The sequence below is a fragment of the Cryptococcus depauperatus genome, chromosome 1 (assembly GCF_001720195.1).
Source record: "Cryptococcus depauperatus CBS 7841 chromosome 1, complete sequence".
NCBI lineage: Eukaryota > Fungi > Basidiomycota > Tremellomycetes > Tremellales > Cryptococcaceae > Cryptococcus > Cryptococcus depauperatus.
The window spans coordinates 1,441,543-1,459,574 of NC_089468.1; the positions used below are offsets into that span (position 1 = coordinate 1,441,543).

The 18,032-nt window shown below is 43.7% G+C and overlaps 7 protein-coding genes across 7 annotated transcripts; 4 read left to right on the forward strand and 3 right to left on the reverse strand.

Moving 5' to 3' along the window:
* Positions 1 to 255: 255 nt before the first annotated feature.
* On the reverse strand, positions 256 to 2,367 carry L203_100537 (uncharacterized protein; the record flags this gene model as incomplete). The annotated part of the gene is made up of 3 exons (XM_066209995.1): positions 256 to 2,028; positions 2,084 to 2,218; positions 2,269 to 2,367. 3 exons carry the CDS (start codon positions 2,365 to 2,367, stop codon positions 256 to 258), a joined length of 2,007 nt encoding a protein of 668 aa, XP_066066092.1.
* A 225-nt stretch (positions 2,368 to 2,592) lies between these two features.
* On the forward strand, positions 2,593 to 4,983 carry L203_100538 (nuclear protein localization protein 4; the record flags this gene model as incomplete). Its single annotated transcript, XM_066209996.1, has 7 exons — positions 2,593 to 2,595; positions 2,639 to 2,856; positions 2,904 to 3,201; positions 3,248 to 4,189; positions 4,240 to 4,491; positions 4,557 to 4,686; positions 4,748 to 4,983. 7 exons carry the CDS (start codon positions 2,593 to 2,595, stop codon positions 4,981 to 4,983), a joined length of 2,079 nt encoding a protein of 692 aa, XP_066066093.1.
* A 212-nt stretch (positions 4,984 to 5,195) lies between these two features.
* On the reverse strand, positions 5,196 to 7,014 carry L203_100539 (uncharacterized protein; the record flags this gene model as incomplete). Its single annotated transcript, XM_066209997.1, has 7 exons — positions 5,196 to 6,192; positions 6,245 to 6,385; positions 6,438 to 6,524; positions 6,573 to 6,702; positions 6,751 to 6,819; positions 6,868 to 6,951; positions 6,999 to 7,014. 7 exons carry the CDS (start codon positions 7,012 to 7,014, stop codon positions 5,196 to 5,198), a joined length of 1,524 nt encoding a protein of 507 aa, XP_066066094.1.
* A 145-nt stretch (positions 7,015 to 7,159) lies between these two features.
* L203_100540 (uncharacterized protein) lies at positions 7,160 to 10,759 on the forward strand (the record flags this gene model as incomplete). The annotated part of the gene is made up of 9 exons (XM_066209998.1): positions 7,160 to 7,198; positions 7,246 to 7,294; positions 7,343 to 8,479; positions 8,534 to 8,979; positions 9,027 to 9,422; positions 9,470 to 9,979; positions 10,029 to 10,364; positions 10,424 to 10,610; positions 10,668 to 10,759. The coding sequence occupies 9 exons, from the start codon at positions 7,160 to 7,162 to the stop codon at positions 10,757 to 10,759; spliced, it is 3,192 nt and encodes a 1,063-aa protein (XP_066066095.1).
* Positions 10,760 to 10,995: 236 nt separating this feature from the next.
* L203_100541 (uncharacterized protein) lies at positions 10,996 to 13,529 on the reverse strand (the record flags this gene model as incomplete). The annotated part of the gene is made up of 10 exons (XM_066209999.1): positions 10,996 to 11,150; positions 11,211 to 11,406; positions 11,465 to 11,780; positions 11,830 to 11,978; positions 12,032 to 12,194; positions 12,247 to 12,429; positions 12,487 to 12,700; positions 12,753 to 12,814; positions 12,860 to 13,278; positions 13,335 to 13,529. The coding sequence occupies 10 exons, from the start codon at positions 13,527 to 13,529 to the stop codon at positions 10,996 to 10,998; spliced, it is 2,052 nt and encodes a 683-aa protein (XP_066066096.1).
* Positions 13,530 to 13,844: 315 nt separating this feature from the next.
* On the forward strand, positions 13,845 to 14,473 carry L203_100542 (uncharacterized protein; the record flags this gene model as incomplete). The annotated part of the gene is made up of 4 exons (XM_066210000.1): positions 13,845 to 13,947; positions 13,996 to 14,096; positions 14,153 to 14,322; positions 14,371 to 14,473. The coding sequence occupies 4 exons, from the start codon at positions 13,845 to 13,847 to the stop codon at positions 14,471 to 14,473; spliced, it is 477 nt and encodes a 158-aa protein (XP_066066097.1).
* Positions 14,474 to 15,784: 1,311 nt separating this feature from the next.
* On the forward strand, positions 15,785 to 17,658 carry L203_100543 (uncharacterized protein; the record flags this gene model as incomplete). Its single annotated transcript, XM_066210001.1, has 5 exons — positions 15,785 to 16,121; positions 16,176 to 16,317; positions 16,363 to 17,176; positions 17,226 to 17,529; positions 17,582 to 17,658. 5 exons carry the CDS (start codon positions 15,785 to 15,787, stop codon positions 17,656 to 17,658), a joined length of 1,674 nt encoding a protein of 557 aa, XP_066066098.1.
* Between the last annotated feature and the right edge of the window lie 374 nt (positions 17,659 to 18,032).

Below are 18,032 nucleotides of genomic sequence, written 5' to 3' on the forward strand. Positions count from 1 at the left end.
GCCGGCCTTAACGCGACCTTCAAAGGGATGGTGACTTCAAGCTTGCGATATCCAATGGATGATTGACTCCATACGTCTCGTGAGTTGGTATTGTTGTAGGCATCCTATCGCCAGCCTGATTCCGCCTTTCTTCAAACGGTAGCACTGGATCACGGGCAGGGCAGATACACCAAGTACAACTAGCTCTCAAGCTGACTTGTCAACATATGTTTTATGTCTTGGATAAGTCTAAACAATTGTTTCTCTCCGTTCATGTTATGCTTCTCCAGTCGCGGATCCCAAGTCCGCCTTCCAACTCCATCGGCCTTTTCCATTGATTCTATCCTTCACAAGCGGCCCATGAAACGAATAGAAGAGACAATTGACATAGTTTCGGAGGTAACCCACAGCCGAGGGATCAATACCCTCACAATAATCAATATTGAGCCACTTTATGTTAGAAAGTGGGGATGAAGATGTCTGTTGGGCAGACGGATGGTGAGGGTTGAGCGAAGAAGAGCTCTGATTGGTTATGGAATTTGTTCTAGAGGACGGTTTGGTAGGGCGTCCAAAAGCGATTTTGTTCGACTTGAAAGTTGTGCTCGATTTTTTGTGTTGGTGAAGAGGCTGTGATTCACTTTCATCGCTCAAACTCAATGGCAGCCTCACTTGAGAGACATCCTGGCAGGCTCTACTGACGATGAACTTGGTTAATGGCCCACCTGTGATCTCGGCATTGCGCGCGATGGACAAAGCAACCAGGCTGGGCACCAAAGTGTCTTTCTCATGATTTCTTTTGATCAAGGCTTCTAGGAAAGTATTGGTCAGGGTACAAGCAGTAACGTTGAGAAACTGAAGAGCTGGGATAGATCTGAGAGCAACGATAACTTCGCCATCCGTAAGCGGGGTATCACTCAGATTAAGCGCGCGAAGCTGAGAAAGTGAGGCAATAAAGCCCGGTGCAGATAGAAAAGTTGTCATGGACGGTATACGGAGAGAAGGAACTTCAAGATCTTTCAAAGAAGGGACAGCAATTGAGTCAAATATATTTGCGGAGTCATGCTGTACGTAATACGTATGAAGGAAAGGCAATTCATCGATAGTTGCATGGCAAGGGCCGGAAAGGCTGTCAAAGGTTACGTCGTCAATTTCGATAATTCTTGCTTGAGGTAAGTGAGAAACAAAAGTTTTGATTTCGTCACATGTAGTCTCCTCCTTGATAGTTATAATACATGATCGAACACGTATAGTTTGCACAGATGCCAAGAATGACGCTGGATTTCTTGCAGGTAAGTAGAGTCGGCTATGTGAGATATCGAGATGACGAAGGGAAGCATGGGATTGGCAAAATAGTCTTGAAATGACATTGACTTTAGGAAGAGGAACGTCCGTTTTCGTGTTCACCACTCGAAGGCTCTCAATATTTGAAAGCAGTCCATACCAATGCTCAAGCATTGATAATGACACATCATGCGATAGAACAATGTCTAAATGACGAAGATGGGGCACATATGGTTGCAAGAGCAGACCAAGCTGAGTCACAAAATGATGATCATCCAGACCGACAATTTTAAGATCTAAGATTCTTCCTCTTGATCTTTTGATGACAGCTTCTAGCTTCTGGATTATCCGCTTCCTGCCATTGAGCACAACAGCGCTCCAAAGGCCTGGTTGGTTCAAAAGAATCTCCCTCCAGGCCTTACAGACCCCAGCCATCCTAAAGATGAACCCCGGATTCTCTGCTAAACCTTGTTGGGCAATGACCAATAAAACGTCCCGGGACAATAGATGGGTATAGTTGATCTTTGCTTTCCTTAATAAGATTCGAGCTTCTTGTTGCCTATTTGCCTCTTTGGAATCATTCTCTGCTCTGTTCTGATCGGTCTTAATCTTTTGCATAGTGATGGCTGCACGAAGTTCCTGTATAGATCGAAACTGTTTTTCATTCTGAGATTGTTTGGGCCCGAGTTCAACCGCTCTGGCAATAGCTTTGAGCGCGTAATCATATGCTTTCATAGAATAGAGGACTGAAGCTTGACGGTAGTACCCCTGGTTTTATATCAGCGCGTCTACCAACTCACATGTCAAGCAAAGTGATCCTTACTTTAAAGTCCTTGGGCCATTTAGTAATCATGTCTTTAGTTATTTGTAGAGCCTTGTCCCTCCATGCAGGGCTCTTGTTCATTGCCGCTGCTTTACAATCAAGCAAAACGGGGTTTATGCCACCAAAATTGATTGCCTGTTGTATGAACTGATGAGCCATTCCTCGGGATATTGTGGAACGCATACCTTGTCGAAATTCTTCCATGCCTCTTCATAGTCATCATTAGACATACACTTGAGTCCCAGTTCATAGTGTTGCTTGACTAATTCGTAATTCTTTCTCATTCTTACTTGACTGTTTCTTACAAATAAATGCGAAACATTACAATTGACTTTGACGCGTTATACGAGTCACGTGACTTGGCCATCGCTGACGTCTGTTTAATCATCAACTTCATCTTTCTATTACAACTTGTACTTTTTTCCATTGCGATTTGCTAGAAAATAAGTTAAAAAGTATATCAGGGGACTTGATAATATAGTGGCTACGTTCAATTTTATTGTCACATCATGGTATGTTGGACAACTTGGGCACTGCCGCTTACTCTTATTGTAGTTGCTTAGAATTCGTTCGCCAGCGGGTACAGCCCGTATCACCGTAACAAACGAAACGAGCGGAGAGGATTTCGCGCAAATGATGATCGATACCATACCAAAATCAGATCCGCCGCCAGATTTGGCTACTTTAAGTTTGAGTAATCAACCCGGAGCTGGTGGAGAGACCGTATCGTTTGAAGCTTTGAAGGGAAGGTCCATAGGCGATATGGGCTTCAAGTGAGTTTCGATAGACTGATTTATAAGCGCTCTTCTGACTCAGATAGCCATGGTGATTTGTTGTTTCTATCTTATAAGCCACAGACAGTAGATCCCGATTCTTACCCCACGACACAAGCAACTGTTGCCCATGTTCATCCTACCCAGCCTGATCCATCACATCCTCACACTCATATGGATCCACCTTTACCTAATACCATATCATTAAGGGATTTGTCTTCGATAGAGGAGCACGAAATAGACAGATATTGGGCCACTCAGAACGGCAAAATTGAACGAAAAAGGGACGTAACATTTTGTAGACACGGAGAAAAGGGAATGTGCGATTACTGTATGCCTTTAGAGGTAAGTGTTTTCCAAAATTTAGTGATAAAAATTAACAGGTACATAGCCATATGACCCAAGATACCAAAGTGAGCACCAAATTAAACATCTCTCCTTCCACGCATATCTACGCAAACTTCTTTCCTCAAAATTGCCCTCGTCGTCGTCAGCCACAGATCTTCCTCCTCTTACGCCTACTTCTTTGTCAGTAGTGACGCCTTGTCCAACCGGTTCTCATATGCCTTTTCCAGAGGGTATCTGTTCTTCTTGCCAGCCTTCCGCTGTCACACTCCAATCTCAATCGTTCAGAATGGTAGACCATGTTGAGTTTTCCACGCCTAATATAATTGAAGGGCTTCTTACCGCTTGGCGCCGAACAGGCACACAACGTATCGCTTTTCTCATTGGTCGGGAAGACAAGTATGAAAAAGTGCCTATGGGGATTAAAGTAGTTATTGAAGCGTTATGGGAACCCAAGCAAGAAGGTGAAGTGGATGGATTGACGGTCGAGACACCTTGGGAAGAAGAACCTCGCATAGAAGAGATTGCTGGATGGTGCGAAAAGGGCCTGGGTGTTGTAGGCATGATCTACACTGATCTCAATCCTTCATCCGAGGATGTCACGAAAACATTATACAAACGTCATGCTCAATCATACACTACATCTTCCCTTGAAATGCTTCTTTCCGCTGCCTATCAACTTTCGCATCCTCTTCCTACACGTATGTCTCCGACAGGCCACTACTCATCCCGTTTTGTCACTTGCTGTCTTACAGGCGACAAAGATGGCGGTGTAGATATTCTGGCGTGGCAAGCTAGTGAACATGCAGAGGCAATGGTCAAGGCAGGTATTATAGAGGCTAGTGTTGACCCAGGGATTGTGAGAGTAAGAAAACCTGGAGAAGGGGAATATGTGCCAGAAGTCTTTTACAGTTTCAAGAATGAGTATGGATTGCAAGTTAAGATGCCAGCCAAACCAACATTTCCTGTGGAATATCTTTATGTAAATGTACGTTCCTTATCTTCTTACATGAGTACGCTGAGCGAGCATTGGTTTAGATTACACATGGTTTCCCTGTCTCACCATCTCCTCTGTTTCTTTCAAATTCTTTCCCTACAGAGAATCGACCAGGATTGCATGACCAATCAATGCAAGTAATTGTTTCACAATTGTCATCTATCATTGCCAGCAGTGATGCCAAAATCAGTGACACTGGCACTTGGCCTGAAAGGATAAAAAAGGATGTTGAGAAATGGTTGAGCGATTGGCATCTTATCACTTTCCTCTGTATGCAGGGTTTGTTTTCCTTAGTGAGTGATCTTTCAGAGTTGATTTCACAGAATGCGGCAAGAGCTGATGCCGGATTGTTGAGCAGAAGGAGCAAAGGATACTTTGTCGCGTGGCAACCGCTCATACCCATACCAACGATGTCAACGCTGTTGAAGAACTATTTGCTTCAAGCGGCTGGCAAACCTTACTTACCATTATTGATTCTGAAGCGACCGGTAAGCTACTCGTTTCTATTTGCACTTTGTGATGTAGAGACCTTGACATGTTATTTTACAGATAATATTCGTTCGAATCCACCACCAACATCTTCATTCAACAACTTAGGTATTGATTCAACTCCAGAACCACTGGCCTCTGGCTCTTCTACTGCCCCCTCTAGGCTGCCTTCTAGGCCTGAATCGACAGGTGCTGAAGAGAGCTATGTACTCGAGAGGGTTTGTCCGCATTGCACATTTGTCAACGAAAATGGTGGAAATGATTGTGAAATTTGTGGATTGCCACTTGATGATTAAGAACATTTGAGGATGGACATGCATGGGATGGGCGAGTGACATCTGCGAACGGAACAGACAAAGGTGTATGAATAGATAATGCATCACTATTAAAACGAGATGAACACAATAGTATGACCTTGAGCTGGTTTCATATGATTCCATCACATCACTTTTGTTCTCATACAGCTGTATATAGAGGCTGTCTGCTATTCGTTTTACTACCCAGCTTATTATTGACTGCCCAAAATGCGCAATGTTCTGTCCATGCCAGCTAAAACAATCTCGCTCCCCAACTTGCCAAACCTAGCGCCTACCAAATCTCCTGCATTATCCTCAAATTTGAGCAATTCCTGCCATGTTTTGTTGGCATACACTCGGGCATCAGTACCGACCACACTAAGGAACTGAGCCGATGGATCAAACTTGACTTCCTTAATGGTGTTCTCCTCCGGCAAACTCCAAGATGACAAGACATCGAGTTTTCGCAGGTCAAAGATCTTGACAATTGGTAAGCCAACAGAGGAAGAAGTGGCAAGATAGTAACCATTTTCTGAAAACGACAGAGTGGTGAGGTCCTTTTCGTGAGAGGGGAGAGTTGCGGCAAGAGAGTCGCGAGATCGAACATCCCAAACACGCACCACACCATCTTTGGTACCACCAGCATGAAGGACGCCATCGACATGGGCGGCAAAAGAGGTATAGGCGAATGAGCCATCAATGCCGGCGATTGCAGAGTATTTGGTAATTTCCTTGGCAGTATCAATATCGTAGAGGCTCCAAGTGGAATCAGTAGAGCCAGCAGCGATAAATGAACCTGAAGGATGAACAGCAAGACCAGTTATATCGCCCTTGTGCCCGGAAAGAGTGGCTTTGGCACCCCATTTACCATCATGTTCACCCCAAATTCTGACAGTCTTATCTGCACTACCGCTAATAGCCAATGTGGGCTGGCCGTCTTGTTCTCGCAAAGCGACATGAGTGATAGCTTTAGTGTGACCCTTCAAGGTCCCAAGGACCTTTGAGGCTTCCAGATCAAACACTTGAACAACTTTATCGGGGCCGCCGGTGACGACGATGTTACCATCTTGAGCGAGATCAAGGGCAGAGATGCCAGCAGGCTTGGTAGCATGCAATGACGGAACATGGTTAATTTGGGTGTAAGTTTTGATGTCATCAGCTTTTTTGTAGCCTGCAGCAGGCTTCCTTTTCTTCCTGGAGGCTGAAAGTCTACCGAGCGTGTTAGTGAACCACTCTGTCGTATGAAGCCCCGTTCACTTACCTCTGGTTGGTTTCTACCACTTTAGCTTCTATATCAGCAGGTAAAGCGCCTTCTGATGCCATCTCAACATCCTGGGCTGTTTCTTCCACAGCTTGCTCTGGGGGTTGAAAACCGACCGTGGATTGGATGGATGATAGAGCTCTTTTTTATATGTTAGTCAATTTTCTACACTCGCAAAGTAGAAAATACGTACTGTCTAGCTTCATCTCGCTCTTTCATTAATCTAGCAATAACTCTTGTGGCTGCATCTTCTCTGTATAGAGCATTAGCCAATTCTTGCCTAGAAAGCTTGTCAGTTTTTGTCCCCCTGTTGGACTGTAAGGCTTACCGAGAACTCTGAAATGCCTTTTTTATCTCGAGGGTCTCAAGCATAATTGCATCATACTCGGATTGAAGGGAGGTGAGAAGTGCAGGAATGGATGTTTGATTGGCGGGACGAGGTGGAATAGTCGATGGTTCTGTGATTGTTAGCTTGCGACTGGAGCTTATAAAAGACCCAGCCATACTGGCTTTGACGTCAATGAGATCTTCCTTGCTCAAAGGTTCGCCCGAGATGGGATCTGTACCATTTTCCTCTGCATAGCCGACTCAGTATTAACGTTCAATATACCGACTTGACCCACCAATGTATCGCTCGATGAGGGCTTTTTCATAGACAACTCCAGAAGTCCTTGAAACTACAGGCGCGGTAGGCGGCGATCCAGAGACTAAGCTGGTCAGTATATCTTGTTGGCAAGCCATAATAGACACTCACTTGCACAGAAAAACATTGCTTTTTGTAAAGACGAAGAAAATACAAGCAAAACAAGTTGAAGATATGAAAAGTAGGAAGGGTAACAAAATGCCACGTCATAAACAATGTCTTCACAAGTTTAAGTCCAATTATTAATTTTCTATAAACTATTCAAATTCATTATGGATCTCGATAATTTCATAAGTGACAATGTTGTGACGGTAATTGATACTGGCTTACGTCTGGATTGTACTAACATTACTTTCAGATCCTTGGGTCCTCTGACAGCGCTACTGTCGACTATGTACGGTCACTAGGCGAGTTTCTCATCAATAGCCCAACATGAGATGCTAATCCTGTGATAGCAATATCCTCAAAGACACCAGGAGACTTGTATAATTCCCTGTTAGCGACTGGAATGGCTTCGAATCCTGAAACTCAAGCATTTGCAGTCAAAGTACATTCACTCATTCCAAGAAAGACCAAACCCAAGACTTCCAAAACAGATAAGGCGGATTCTGCCCCGAAATTTACATTGTTGCTTGAAGAAGACCAACCGCAGAGCTCCAACAAGGCGAAAAAGAAGAAAAAGGATAAGGGTCGAGATAATGAGCCCAAAGATGTTGGCGTCAAGAAAGCAAGGAGTGCAAGAAAGAGAGAAACTGAGGGTAATTGGGAATCTGACGAAGAGGAGAAGGAGGCAAAACGAACCCGGATACAGTCGCCCTTGAGGAATGAACTGCACGATAATGAAGAATCACGGACGCCAGAAGAAACTGAGGAGGAGCGGTTAGAACGTGAAAGATTAGAAGATTTACGAGCAAGAGATGAATTTGCAGACCGAATGAAGCAAAAAGATTTGGATCGTACCAAAAAAATTGTGGAAGATCGTTCATCACGAGCACTCGGGGGTGTTGAAGTGACCAAACGAGTCGACCTCATGAATGAACCAGCCGCTAGGGAGGCAATGATAGCAGATCTACGAAATCGCTCTCGACAGGAATATCTTTCAAAAAGGGAGATGCAACAGCTTGATCTCTTGAAAATGGAAATAGAGGATGAGAAAATTCTGTTCCGCAACCAAAAACTCTCAAGAAGAGAAGAACAAGAGCTGGAAAGAAAGAAGGAGCTAATCCGATTGATGGAGGAGCGTGCACGAATAGACGATGGGACAGGCGGTTATATGCTTCCCGATGATTATATTACTGAACAAGGCCGAATCGATCAAAAAAAAAAGAAAAATGCGCTGTATAAACGATACGAAGAAGCTAAGCCCGTGGATGGTCAATTTATCACGGATGTCGATCAGTGGGAGGCGTCTCAGCAGGATAGGACAGACTTGAAGACAGGGGCCATGGATAAAGAAGTGCTGGTAGAAGACTATGATTACGTCTTTGATGAGTCTCAAAAGATAAAATTCTTGGAAGAGGGCAAGATGGAAGGTACTTTAACAGCAGAGGCTCAAGCTTTACTGGATCAAGTCGATAATTTAGAAAAGCAAGGTTTGTCTACCATTATCTCCTCCGCGACATGTTGAATTTACCAGTCTGTTATAGCTAAATCAATACAAGAAACTCGCAACTCTCTCCCCATTTATGAATTTCGAGATGAACTTCTTGAAGCTATTGCAGAACATCAAATACTTGTCGTTGTTGCTGAAACAGGGTCTGGAAAGACCACTCAGCTTCCTCAATATCTATATGAAGCTGGATATTGCAAGAACGGGATGAAGGTGGGGTGCACGCAGCCTCGTCGTGTGGCGGCAATGAGTGTCGCCTCTCGTGTCGCAGAAGAAATGGGTGCAAGGTTAGGACAAGAAGTTGGCTACTCCATTCGATTTGAAGACATGACAAGTGATAAAACGGTGCTAAAGTATATGACGGACGGTATGCTGTTACGTGAATTCTTAACAGACCCAGAATTATCGACCTATTCGGCGTTGGTCATCGATGAAGCCCATGAGAGAACGCTAAGTACGGATATATTATTTGGTTTAGTCAAGGTGTGTTTTCTCTCTGCCCATCTCGCTCATAACTTACTTGCAAAAAGGACATAGCTCGTTTTCGGCCAGACTTGAGATTGTTGATATCGAGTGCAACGTTAAATGCCCAAAAGTTTGCTGATTTCTTCGATCAAGCGCCAATCTTTGATGTACCCGGTCGTCGCTTCCCTGTGGACATGTTTTACACTCAGCAACCTGAAGCAAACTACATGCATGCGGCGGTCACTACCATCCTCCAAATTCATACAACCCAGCCAAAAGGGGATATACTCCTTTTTTTGACAGGCCAAGATGAAATTGAAGCTGCAGAAGAGAATTTGAAAGAGACCATGTACGCACTGGGCGACAAGGTGCCAGAATTGATAATTGCACCCATATATGCCAACTTACCTAGTGAAATGCAGAGCAAAATCTTTGAGCCGACACCAGAAGGCGCTCGAAAGGTTAGTCTAACTCGATTTATCCATGACGTTGACTAATGAGTGAATAGGTTGTTCTTGCCACAAACATTGCCGAAACTTCCATCACTATCGACGGCGTGGTATACGTCATTGACCCTGGATGGGTAAAACAGAACAACTATAATCCCAAGACCGGCATGTCTTCCCTAGTTGTTGAGCCAATCTCCCGTGCATCTGCTCAACAACGCGCCGGTCGTGCAGGTCGAGTTGGTCCTGGCAAAGCTTTCCGTCTATATACCAAATGGGCATTCAAAAACGAGTTGCTGCAAGATACCATTCCTGAGATACAACGGACAAACCTTTCTATGGTTGTCCTCATGCTTAAATCCCTAGGTATCAACGATGTTCTCAACTTCGATTTTCTTGACAAGCCACCGGCAGAGACAATTATCAGGTCTTTTGAATTGTTATACGCCCTAGGAGCCTTGAACCACAAGGGTGAATTGACAAGATTGGGAAGAAGAATGGCTGAGTTCCCGGTGGATCCAATGTTATCAAAGGCCATCATTAATAGTGAAAACTTCAAGTGCACACACGAGGTAAACCATGTTTTTTGAGGTGTTTAGCATTCTTGCTCATAGCATCTAGGTTCTCACTATTATCTCTATGCTTCAAGAATCTGGTTCTCTCCTATATCGTCCCAAAGATAAACGGGTACATGCTGACAAGGCTCACAAAAATTTTATAAAACCAGGTGGCGACCATTTTACTCTGCTCAACATTTTTGAACAATGGGCAGAGAGTAATTATTCTCAGCAGTGGTGTTATGAGAATTTTATACAATTCAAGAGTCTTAGCAGAGTTCGAGATATTAGAGATCAGTTAGCTCAGCTGTGTGATCGTGTAGAGGTTGTCATTGAGAGCACGCCTAATGATTTGATACCCGTTCAAAAAGCAATGACTGCTGGATACTTCTATAATACTGTGAGTCCTTACCTTGACCATGATTTGATGTTTCACTATAATGATTGGCAATTTTGTAGGCACGCATTGATAAAGGTGGCGGCTACCGTACTACCAAGAACAACCACTCTGTTTATGTGCACCCTTCATCGTGTCTGATTGGCATGCAGCCCCCGCCAAGGTTCATCTTGTATTATGAATTAGTACTCACATCAAAAGAGTATATGAGACAGTGTATGCCAATCGAAGGGAGCTGGTTGTCTGAACGTGAGTCAATGATCTAGAGTAGAGTGTTTTCATTTTGCTAAACTAAATTTGTGACAGTTGCTCCTCATTACTTCAATAAATCCGAAATCGAACAATTGATGGGGAGTGCTAGTAAAGTAAAGATGCCAAAACAAGTTGAGCAGCCTTAGATTAGCCCCATAGGATGATAAGTGAGGTTAATAGGCAAAAGAAAAGCAAATGTAGATGTGTTAGTCAAGATCGCGAATCTTCAAAATTCGTAGTAATTGTTATTATTATTCAATTTGTATGGACTTGTGGAACACGATGATGTGCCACTTGAACAATCCGCGAGGTTTGCAACCATTGCAACCATTGCATGATCATTATTATTGTGGTACTTTACATTACATACAACAGGATATATCTAACGTCTATTTCTCCCTCCCTCGCCTACTGTTCCCATGCCTGTAGTTCTTTTGCTAGCTGCCGCTGCCGCCGCATCCAATTCTGCTTCTTCTTGAATACGCTCAATCTCTTCCAAAATTGGCTTGTAGATATCATACTTTTCTTTGCAGAGATCTGTTGTATGCGGTCAACTCATAATACCTACCTGGTCTCTTCCCGCAAAAGAATACTCACGAAAACCTTCTCGACGAAGATCTTTACCTCGGCTTCTAGTCTGGGAATGAGCCGTAGCTGCCCAATATTCTCTCGAACGCTCGTAGAACAGGCGTAAGTTTTCCCCAGGTAGCGGCGTAGAGATGATATCCGTTTGCGATCTTGTAGTGTCTTTAGAGATACCCATGAAAGCTTTGGCAGATTGTCGAAGGGTATCCTGTCAACCTGGTTATCAGCCATAACGCTCAACAAAGGCAACATGCCGGAGTACGTACCTTTTCGGTCTGAGTTAAAGCAGCATGTCTCTTCTTTTTTGTTTCTTCGTCATCATCCCCTTCGTCTAGTCCTTCCATTTCAGCGCCATCATCATCGTCGTCATCGTCTTCGTCGTTACGGCCCCCCTCGTCCTCATTATTATCTTCTGAATCCGAATCAATTCCATCTTCATCATCGCTTCCTTTCCACTCTAATTCATCTAAACCTGTCCCTCGCAGATGAACATAATAATCAAGTTTTTCTAAGTTGAGAGTTATAAAGTCGTCTAGGGTGTATTCACGAGCAGGTTGAGATGTTTCGAAGATACCCCCGTAACTTCACTCCGTCAGTCTTTTATAACGTTTTGGAAAACATGGCAATCTACATATATAAGGTGTTTTTCACGACCGCAAGCATGGCGTTATAACGTGTAAGAGGAGTGGTCTTTGCTGGGCTATCGGCATCATCTTCAAGGTCCAGCTCATCCTCTTCAGTGGTTTGAGCTTGGGTAAATGATAGCCGGTCGCCCATATCCTAGCAAGAGTGGAAAATTGAGCCACTGAAATTTTCCTAGAGATTCAGCCTACTTGAACAACTTCCTTGCCACACTCAAGCCTATCTTCATCTATATCCATTACATCATCTTCAGCGACTACCTGTTCGACCTTCTTTCTTCGTTTTCCTCCCGCCTTTTTCTTTTTCAAATTGAGACTCATCCATCTACCGTTACCAGCTGGATTGTAAGCGTACCTGTGAGAACGTCAATCATGTCGGCTTAAAAGACAGGTTGATTGTCACACACAAATCATTGTAAAAGATACTTTCCATACTTTCTTCATCCCTTTCTTCATCCAACACACCACCAAAGAGTACACCCATTCCTTTACTTGCCCAATAAGCCATTGAGCAACCAGATCTCAAGCTCGGGTGATATCCTACTCTCTTTCGTTTTTCCCACTTCAGCCTTGTGAGGTCGGTATCCATACTACATATGGCAGGGGAAATGGTTACAACCGGTCAAAGAAAAAAAGACGGAGCTTACCGCAGGAGCCAAGTATCATCCAAGGGTACGCCTTTAGGGCTTGTGCCCTTCACGTAATCTTTGCGATATCCCCCATGTAAGATTGCACCTTCTGAACATGGGATAAAGGAGAAACCGCTTCTTGGCCCAGGTGCTCTATCCTTGTCCATATATTCTATCTGCTTCCATCTGAACTCTTCGGTGTCAAATATCCAGAGATCCGACAGATAGTTTGCTCCATTGTAGATCAGACATGATCCGTGATGAGAGAGTAGGGATGACATTACTCTTTATACCGACATCAATAAACCCTCCAAAGAGGACCACATAATGCTTCCACAATACCATACTGATATGCAGTTGTCAGGAATGAAGAGACCTTGCCTCAACCCACCGATGACCACTTCTTCCAGACGGGCCTTTCTTGTTGTCGATTTTATCCCATGTATGGCTTTTTGTACTAAAGAGCCACATGTCTTTATAATGATGAAAGCTTGTCTGTGTTGGACTCGCATATTCGCCTCCAAAGATTAAGATCCCCCCTCCTTCGCCCATACCTGGTACGCAAACGCCTGCGGCACTACTTCTTGGTGCAGGGGCGTTCCCACTTTTGTACTCTTTCCACTCATTCTTAATTACATCATACCGAAGAGTGGAGTTGTAGAAAGTCACCCGAGATCCATCAAAGTACTCTCCGAATAAAAGATACAAATGGTTAGATTCGGACGGCATAATCGAGGGCGAAGGCAAGAGGAGAGCATTGGTCCGCGGTAAGGGAAACGTCTCCAAGGTGATCACACTTGTCAGCGTCATCTAAACCACGCATCAGCTTTCTCAACTCTATCTAACGCAATACATCATTGTCATACCGCTTCCTGTTCACGCTGAATCCTATCCAAAATGGCGTCGAGATCCTCTTCATCGTCGGCATTTCCTCTTGTTTTACCCTTGGATGTACTAGCTTTAATCGCTTGTGCTTCTTTCTTTGCCGCTTTCTCAGCCTGCTTTGACTTTTTTGCTGCTTTAGATGCAGATTTAGATGCAGAGTTTTTATTTGGCGCCATGCTGTAAAACTTGTTTCTTTCTGAATTTCCATCTTGACGAAACTCAACTTGATTTCATCCAGGTGGAGGTCATGGGAGAAATGAATAAAAAAACAATCCTAAATAATACTCATCTTTATTTGATACCCACCTTTTGGAGAAAGGTACAATTGTTCCATCTATTGTCTTTTTATGTCTTCTTTAAACAAAAGACAATAGATGTGTTTATCTAAACAACTTCAAATTTTCTCATGCAGCTAGGATGATGAGAGCCTATGAAAGCTTTAAGAACGATTCAATTCCAAAACGCCATCTGGAGTTTGTATTTGGACAGTTATGATGCTTTGCAGGTTACTTATTCTCCTCGGCTTGACCTTCCCCTGCGTGCTCGCCAGCGCAGCCGCTCAATACCACCTGAAACCTGACAAAGACGCTTCTGGTGAGCTGTCTGCCAGTTGTTGACGATGGAGACGTCTGACGTTACAAGTGTGCTTCATGAAATGCCATATGCAGGTTATTCAAACAGTCCAAATTGAAGGGACAGACACCAATTCTGCGCAGTGGATTACCAAGAATTGCCAGCTTGATGTGCGTCTATCTGCTCCTCTGAATTATGAATCTAACGACAGACCTTTGAAAATCAGCAATGGAGGACACTCATGGAGGCGTGTCTTCCCATGGCTTGTATATCTGCCCCTGATGTTGCCTATGCTGTCGAATACGGCCAGTCGTTTTGCCATCGTGCTGGAGTTAAGAGCATGGTACTCAAACTGCCAGAGAGCTATATTTTGGGTCCAAACGGGGCATATTTCAGGTTAGTCATGTTGAGGAATCGGACGGCGTAGGACTGATACCTTTGCAGATCGAAAGAATACCTCGGTTCTGGGATTGGTAGGAGTGTGCCAAGCGTAGCTGTCACTGGACTCGTCGTGGTTATAGGCATGGCGGTTATTGGCGGTTATTGAGCGAGAAAAGCGCCATGGCTTGTGGTCTATTGTGATCGCTTTTTTCAATAGGCGAACCAATGGTTGCCGTGATATGTACTTGTATATGTATTCAAATAATAGAAAATGCTTCGGACAAGAATCTGCGAGAGCGTTGAGAATCTATATATTTTAATTAATCATAAAAAACACAAAATAAGCGTTATCTGTTATCTAATCTACAACATGACGTCTTAGCAGCGTTAAATGATCCCGGTCTATTCAAAAATGCCGAATAGATAAAAATCTTTTTCTCTTTCAACTTCCATCATTAAATTCATCAGCTAAGGGTTATTTACTGTTGTCATTGTAAGTATGCATATCTGTTGATATTGCAACTTGTCCTCTAGCTACTTGTGTATACAGTAGCCATTGGCAGTCTTGGCCGACTTTTGGCTTCTATAGAGACCATTTGGGTATGATTCGGAGCACTGGTCGTTCCAGTCATAAAGAGTAAGAAATTGCTCGGTGAGCAGAGATACTGAGGCGGAGCTGATTCGAATACTCTAGGATTTTCAAGGGATGCCACCTACATATGGCGCGTAATGATTAGTGACATTCTTTCAACCATGACCGCTGTCATCGTCTCGACAAGGAGCGTAGTCTTTGTCTCTGATCTGAGGTCGCTGTTTGCCGCCTTTAACGCTTCGATATGTGATATAACCACTCATATACCTTTCCTATCGTCTGATATCACCCGGACTGGCAGCCATCCCAGCAAGGTTCTCCAGATTTTACTTCACAGTTCCAAGTTATCTCATACGATGGCTCTGCCAAAGACAATATGATTCTTGTCAAAAAGGATATAAGCGTTTTCGCAAGACGAACGATTTTTATGAGAACATAAAGATGAACTTGGAAACCACCATTCCATTTAGGATTTATCGTGTTGGTAGCTAGTAGCTTTTATCATCTTGATAAAGTATTACGGCAGCTACTTCATAACACCATAAACGAGCAATAGATTGGATTGCAAGTAAAATTGGGTTGGGCAACAAATCTATTAATAATAAACGCAGAATTTGAACAAAATGCTAATCACAGTAATATTGTAATGTGAATTAAATATGAATAAGAATTTTTGTAATGAGATTAAAAAAGTGATATAAGAACGGATTCTTTTTGATCTCCGTTAAATGTTGCACTCACATTTTATCTTTTATTCCCATTCACATTTTCGGAAACAACTTTTAAGAAATCGTTTTTAATTCTAGAAACAGGAAAATTAACTACAACTACATCCATTCTTTTGTACTATTCAATCTGTTCGTCGTCGGCCCGCCACGTTTTACCATGGGCTCCTTCCATCCCACCCGGCGGGAGATTTTCATCGTGCTCACTCTCTTTGTATTGCTTACTCTCTTTCTCCAATTTGATATACCTTTGCACTTGGCCAACTTGCCAGGCTCAGGCTCACTACTAGGCTCTCGAATGGGTTTCAACAATCGTTACGAAGACGGTTGGGATGAGCGTCGGTTAACAGATGGAAAAGGTGGCGACAGGTGGCTTGGCGATATAGAGGCAACAGCACGGCTTAGCAAAACTGGGAGAATTGCTGGCATGGCCGAGGCTAAGGTGAAATGGAGTGAGAGAGGTATTCCCAAAACTGAAGTCCTTGCACATGCTCCAGGTGAGTAGTCATCCTGGGACCGGAAATTCAAACAGGCTCATCTAATCCGCACAGGCTGGACAATATTCGACCAAGTTTATCTGTTCAACGGCACCTGGTTTATTGTGACTGAGAACCCTTCAAGTATTCCTTTGCTCCGATTGATGGTCAGTACTGGCAACGAAATTTGGAATGATGAAGAGTCAATTCAAGGACGGTATGTGTATTGTGTCGAGACGAATGGCGGCTAATATTGAATCAGTGAGCCCACTGAGAAAGACATGCGGATTATATTTCCGTCAGAATCTCAACGCCTGTGGGGTCACTCTGCATCCTTCGTTTCAGGTTCCACCTTTCTGGTCAACGATCCTTCTCAATTCCTTGATCATTACTACCATTTTGCAGCCGAGCTCTTAATTGGTCTCTGGCGTACTTATTCAACTCTTGATCCCACGATAACTGCCCAAGGTGTCACACGTCTTCCCTCACCGTCTCGTATGATGTTTCCTCATCTCAATGCAGGCAAGTGGAACGATTATGCCAAGATGAACTCTTTTCTCTCCCGTGCTATCTTTCCATCCATGTCTTATGAATACCAAAACGATTTTCTAGATCGCGCCGACACTGGTCGTGTATTCATGTTTGAACGCGTGGTGTTTGCTGATCGTGCTGCTGCTTTCCGAGGTCCTGAATTCTCGAAAACGTGGAGAACAGCTAGCGAGGCTGTGACCCTACAAACAAGCAAATATTGGTGGACACCTGTCCGAAAGAACCTTTTAGAGTTTGTCGGCAATGACCATGGCGGCGATTTTACTCTTAGCGATATTGGCCTAGGCGGTGGTGTTGAGGCGCCCGAAATTGAAGAAGATATAGAAGCTATTGAGGCCAAGGAGGGCGCACTCGAAGAAAAGAAAGCAACAAGGGAAGAGATCACGGATGGAAAAGAAGCGCAAATAGAAAAACCTGTCGTTACTTATGTCAGCAGACAGGGATGGGGCAGGCGAATGCTGAAAAAGGAAAGTCATGAGAGTCTGGTCAAAGAGTTACACGAGCTGGAGAGGAAATATGGATGGGAGGTGAGTGAGGTCTACACAATACCTCAAATGTGTTCCTGACATCGCCCAGATTAACATTGTTTCCATGGACAAGATTTCGCGCGACGAGCAGATTCGACTTTCTGCTCGTACAACAGTTATGATGGGTGTTCATGGAAACGGTCTCACGCACCTTTTATGGATGAACGCTCAAGACCCTCGAGCTACCATTATTGAATTTTTCTACCCTGGAGGTTTTGCTGAGGATTACGAATTTACTTCTAGAGCATTAGGTATGAAGCATTACGGTATATGGGATGATCGTAGTTTTACCGCCCCCAATGTACCTCAAGTGGCTTATCCGGAAGGTTTCCAAGGGAATGAAATTCCATTGAGTGAGTTGACATATGATTAGCCAGTTCTTGAATGCTGATATTCATCACGTAGACGGCAAAACTGTTACCGATATCATCATTCAAAGGCTCCAGCCAGAGCACTCTGGCCGTTCGGCGGAAGGGACTTAGAACCACACAATCGGATAGACTTACTCATGCCTGCTCCCTACTTGCCATCTATAGTTACGACATCCAAAAACATGTTTGTTTTGTCATCACCTGTAATAACATTCAATCCCACTACACCCATATCATCCACTTATATAGTGTTGGTCTGCCATCAATCACCGATATTGTAAATTGGTCAAGCCCCCCCCCTTAGAGATTGGATTGCTAAGTGATTTTGGTTGAAGCTGTGTCATAGATTGCTTTATTTGTCAATAGTTGTTTTCCATGCTCTCTGCCTTTACTTTTCAATTTGCTTATTTCGTTGGTACATTTACTCACTGATATGGATATTTTGGTTACCGTAGATCAATTCTTTAGATTTGAAATGCACAAAA